Source organism: Cydia amplana, chromosome 4, assembly GCF_948474715.1.
Source record: "Cydia amplana chromosome 4, ilCydAmpl1.1, whole genome shotgun sequence".
Taxonomy (NCBI): domain Eukaryota; kingdom Metazoa; phylum Arthropoda; class Insecta; order Lepidoptera; family Tortricidae; genus Cydia; species Cydia amplana.
In genome coordinates this window covers 6,478,649-6,484,414 of record NC_086072.1, presented here as the reverse complement: position 1 = coordinate 6,484,414, position 5,766 = coordinate 6,478,649, and the positions used below count along the sequence as shown (strand labels likewise).

The 5,766-nt window shown below is 38.5% G+C and overlaps 1 protein-coding gene across 1 annotated transcript; it reads left to right on the top strand.

The window, feature by feature from the left end:
- The first annotated feature begins 745 nt into the window (after nucleotides 1-745).
- LOC134663131 (fork head domain-containing protein FD4-like) lies at nucleotides 746-2,367 on the top strand. Its single transcript, XM_063519459.1, has one exon. The coding sequence runs from the start codon at nucleotides 1,025-1,027 to the stop codon at nucleotides 1,769-1,771; it is 747 nt and encodes a 248-aa protein (XP_063375529.1). The 5' UTR covers nucleotides 746-1,024; the 3' UTR covers nucleotides 1,772-2,367.
- The last annotated feature ends 3,399 nt before the right edge of the window (nucleotides 2,368-5,766 follow it).

The window sequence follows — 5,766 nt, the reverse complement described above, 5'->3', positions numbered from 1 at the left end:
AGAAACTTATGTTTAGAAAAGTGGAACAAGCAATTCGAAGAAGTTTCTGTTGTAAAACTTGTAAAGGGTATATGGTATAGTAGTGTTCAAGGACGACCCGATTGGGTTCCATGGTTTGATGGTGCCAGGCTTGCTAGAGGGACGGTAACGTGTGCACTATACGTCTGCGTTCGGTACATATTCCGTGTAATAAATTTTATCACCTCATGAAAAAAGAGATACAAATCTGTGTGAGCATTGTAACAGAATAGAAGACCTAGTTCACATACTTATAGAATGCACTAGAGGTCAAGTCGAGCGAAAAAACATTTTAGGAAATATTTTGGACAGTGTATTATCCTTGAATAGCTTATTTTCTCAACCGCTATCAGAAGGGGCGAACAAAATATTGACATATTATAAAAAAAAATCTTGAACTTAGGTCTGAGGGTTAGATACACACGTGAACTCCCCTATGAGGCTGGCATCGTCACCACGAGTGTACGAAAGCCTCTATAAAAATTAAGAATAAAAAACATAATATGTAGGTAAGTAGGAACCTTTATTCGATGATTCGATTAAATTCAACGGCACCTTTTAATCTTCAGGGAGATATTATAATACTTACTCAAAATTTTAATTTGCTCATTCATCGTCGGATTGGTGTATAATTCAAATCTCTTTTTCTGTATCACCGTAATTTACATACGCTAAATAAAAAGCGGTGTCATCACAAAAGATATTTGGAGGCAATATAAACATAATATCAATTTAAATTACTTGTTAGTGGAGCGAAAGCCGACATTATACCTGAAAGTGGAGGCTTGCGATTGGTGGCCAGATCAACCAATGAGGGCCGGAGTCTGGGTACCGGTCGGGGCGCTCCGCCGCGCCGCGGCAGCGGGCGGGTCGAGTGCGGACCGAGCTCTCCGCGCCTCAGTTCCTTCACACACCTCGCTACGAAGTGACGTGAGCGCACATTCGTGTTTTTGTTGTCCTCTAATTTTGAAAATTTTCGAACAGTTCCAAGTCTGTGGTAGTGATAATGCCGCGACCTTCCCGTGAATCGTATGGGGATCAAAAGCCGCCCTACTCGTACATTTCATTGACGGCGATGGCGATATGGAGTTCCCCGGAGCGCATGCTGCCGCTCTCGGAGATCTATCGGTTCATCACGGACCGCTTCCCATACTACCGGCGCAACACGCAGCGCTGGCAGAACTCTCTGCGGCACAACCTCTCGTTCAACGACTGCTTCGTGAAGGTGCCGCGCCGCCCGGACCGGCCTGGCAAGGGCGCCTACTGGACATTGCACCCGCAGGCCTTCGACATGTTCGAAAACGGCTCGTTACTGAGGAGGCGCAAACGTTTTAAGTTGCAAAAAGGAGAGAAAGACAACCTTAACGCGGAGCTTGCTGCACTGGCCAGTTTTAATCGTGCATTTTTGGCTCGTCAAGCGGGTGCGCCACCGCCGCCGCCAGCTTTGCCGAGTGCTAGCCTCTACACTCCTCCTCTGTGTCCTCAACTCAGTCCAGAGCCAGCTGAATTGCCGGAAGTAGCAACAGTGACGATGTTACCTCCACAAAGGCCACGACGAGCGTTCACGATAGACGCGTTGCTGGAACCGGAGCCGGCGCAGTCACCGCCACAGCTGGCGATGCCACGTCTGGAGTTGGCGATGCCGGCGCCGTACATCCTGGCAGCGCAGCGCTACCACGCCGAGCTGCTGCAGGCAGCGGCGCACGCGCTGCGCCCCTGCTACCTGCCGCCGCCACCGCTGCCCGTCGCGTGACACACCGCTCACTCGACCTGCCACAACATTTCGTGCAATGCTAGATTGTAAGTACTCGAGATACGAACAATTTTTGTGCAGATTTCAAAGTGCTCGTCAATAAAAAATTCAAGTCAGAAACACACTTAAATACTCATAATCCGTATATCTATAATTAAACACTATGATTCATCTACTTAAGTAAAATTTACCAAATAAGTTACATTTTGTGGCATTTACTGATATACTTATAAGTATGTTTGTTATAAAAATAACCGTCGCTCACATAAGGAGTCGCGCAGTAGTGAGGCCTAAATGGTTGTAATTGGCCGACCGAGCGCGGCGAGAAACCCGGCAACCGTGGCTAAACGAATAACCCGATTAAAATATCAGTTGTTATTTTAGTGATCTCACATATATAAATGTAGGTGTATAATTAGTTTATGTATACATTAGAATTAAGGAACACCTATTTATTTAATCAGTAGGTAGGTAGATTTGAAGTCTTTGATGGTCCTGTTATAATACTGATATCCTAAACACAATTTGACACTTCACATGAAGTTCTCAAGTAAGTACAATGTTTGCATCGAACAGTTTTATAGTCATCATCTGGACAGAACAGATTAAATGTTAATGTAAATACCTATATCTAAGTTTTCTTGTCTAAAAACGCAAGAAAACGCAGTGCTAAATTGCGTAAGAACTGTTATTTATTTTAGTTGTTTTAATAAATTACTTTATTGTTTACCTGTTGACATAAAAACAGTTAGATAAGTATTATATCTGTAAATATTGTTTAAATTGTTAAATATGATGTATAGGAATATTAAATGAAAATTTTCTTATTGGTACAAATTTTGTTTCATTTTATTCAAAAATGTACTTCTTAAATTAGAACAGTTTAGAAGAATGTGGGAGATTTTAGTATATCGTCGTGGGGGGCGGACCAAAGGGATAAAAAGCGTTTCTGTAAAAAAGGTTCTAGTTCGGTGGTCCGCTTCACGCGTAACGCGGCGAAACGCGCGCGTTTTGTCGACTAATAACGACCGATATTGGCTCGAGCTGGTGCCGAGTCATCCACCATCTTGTTAGGCGTACCTTCTCCTTCAGAAGTGGAACCAACGCTTTAATAGGCAGATAATTCTTTGAGCGAAGAGCGCTGCTCCTTCACCTTCAAGCATCGTTGACTCTTGGCGGTAAAAAAAAGATTCGAAATCAAATCGACAATTGATTTCATAAGACTTGCTTAATTAAGTTTATTGGAGAGAGCAAACACGATTATTTAGTCAATCGATATTAGCAGCAAAAACGTTCCAGAACCAAAAACAAAACATTTTAAATTTTAACATTTTGGTTAATGCAGCCAGATCCAGAATCAGGGGTTTTCCCCCTTTAAATTCGAGTTTACGTCTAAAGTTTGCGTTAGGACTGATGTTAATTGAATCACACTGGGCGCTCTTGGTTCTTAGTAGGATATATAATTATATGCGTATAGGATAGAATTTCCAGCCAGGAATATCAATCAGGACACGTGTGCAAGCGCCAGGATCTGGATACAAGTGCGCTCCTACACGCGCCACGGGATAAGGAATTTTTATCATCACTCCAGGCTTGGTACCCGGATTTTGCTAAATAACTTATTATAAATACAAAGAATTAATTAATAAATGAAAATTATAACTAATAATAAGTTCAAGCAAAAAGTTACAATATTTTGTTTATTTCAACATTTTTAAATAATATCCACTTAGGTGTAAGACTTCCGAAAAACCTTGGGCCTGTCTAAATGTGTGATTACTTATTTTACCTGTGAGTTATAATTATCAACATTTAAATCTGATTAAATTAAAAACTTAAATATTAGTGTCGCTATTAAATAAGACCCATCCCATATAAGTGTATTTGATTGACAAGTAATTAACTTGGCTCCTTGTGGGAATTTCCACACAACAATTACAATAACAAATAGTATAATGAAGATATTTGTACAGGTGGGGCCGACAAATATTTGTTTGAGTTTGCGTCATTCATTAGTATGTAAGTATGCGGCATGCTAAAGCGGTATTATTTATACCGAATAAACTTTACATACAAAAAGGTAAAAATAAGTTTTTACAAACAACGACACAATGTAGAAAATTCTAGAACCTACTGTATAAGTTTTCATGTAAGTTGGTTGGATCTCAAAGAGGGCTACGACAGGCTGCAATAGCTTAGGTACCCTTTGTCCAAATTTTAAAACCGCGATTACTCAAAGTGTTAAGTACTAAAGTGACTAGACACGTTCTTTCCGTGCACCCTTAATAAAATCCGTATATTCATTGGTGGGTTATTTTGAACTAAATTGCAAATCATATACCTATAGTTAACTACTTACTAAGTGTAGAATTAATGCCTTAAGACATTTTTTAACAATCATTAATAGGGTCGCAATGAACTGCGTCAATTTGGGCAAGTACAACTAATTTAGGTATGGTAAATATGACGAACGATAAAAAAATTAACATATGCATGCATAATGCATATATATTTTACATTTAGAACAAAATAATGCGTCTATTATCCATAGACATAGAAAGGAGTTTTTTAGGGATATTTTATGTACTTAGGTACAGTTTACACGCACATGTATAACTTCTAGCCGCCCAGAGACCTATAAAAAGGTCTCCTGTTTCATTCTAATTTGAACTTTGTGTTGACAAAATAAAAGTTCATTTTGCTTGGCAAGGTTTGACGTATGGGCGGCTAGAGGTTATTTTACAAAAAAACCTAATACTTACTATAAACTAATTGTCCAGACATAAACTAAAAAACCATTGTATTGGTATTATTAAATAGTAAAAATAAATTATATTACTAAGTTGTATAGTAGTTTACATTAAGACTACAGAACGAAGTAATAAAACAAACATCTGCTGTTGAACAATGTTCTTTTATCTTTTATTAATAATTTTCCATGCACATAAAATAACGTCTTTGTATGTATGTATAGTTATATGTACCTATGTATGTACGTAGGTACTATCGGATCAAGCGTCGGTTGAGCCAGTCATAGTTTCTTTGCACCCCAGAAGCCCAGGAGTTAGACCAAAATTTACCAAATACATAAAATCCTTTAAAACTAGCTGCAATTTAGTATAGTGACTCTGTATTTGATAATTAACAACTTGACACAACTCCCCACTCCTCCGCCGCTTGCGTTGCTAAATTCCGCCTTTTTTCCTTACTTTGGGGGGAATTCCCCAAAATTGAACCCTGTTAGGGGATGAAATTTTAAAAACACTGAAATTACTTTTCTTGTATTCAAATAATATATATTTTGATACAAAGTTTCAAATCCCGCACTCATAAAAAATGTTGATCTCTACACAAACTTTTAACCCCTTTTTCACTACCTTAGGGGGTGAATTTTCAAAAATGTAAATTAGTTTTCTTGTATGTATTTTAATAAAACTTGAACGCCCAGCAAACATTCATCCGATTTTTAACCCTGTCAAGTAAAGAGTGGATTTTTTTTAAATCGCTACTTCTCTCTTGTACACGTTGTAAATATAACCTGGTGTGCAAATTTCAACTTTCTAACATTTTTAGTTTCTTTTATTCCTTACAAATAATGTCCGTTACAGTTCCAAAATTAGTCTGTTCTGTAAAAATTTATAGACGAGCAAAATATATATAAAGCAAGTAAATATATAGACGAGCGGCACTTTTTAGTATATAACTATAACAACAACAAAACCTTCCAATGGCCTGTCATTATGATAGCGCCGCTTGTCTTTTGTTAGTTCATTACAATCACACAAAAGTTTTTTGTGAACCCAAATCAAGTCTTATGCACTTAATAAATATTTGTAGAGGCAGCTGTTCGAGAGGGCCAATTACACGCCCGGGAACTAACAAAATGGTCTCCCTTGGCACTTCTGGTGCCGTTTTTGCCCAAACACCTTGGCACAGATAGCTGTAGTCTATAATTTTGAAATTAATATCTAACACATTGTGTCTATCCATCCGTC

Excerpts from the sequence above, each read along its gene's own strand:
- LOC134663131 (XM_063519459.1), top strand. The coding sequence starts at position 1,025 with ATGCCGCGACCTTCCCGTGAATCGTATGGGGATCAAAAGCCGCCCTAC.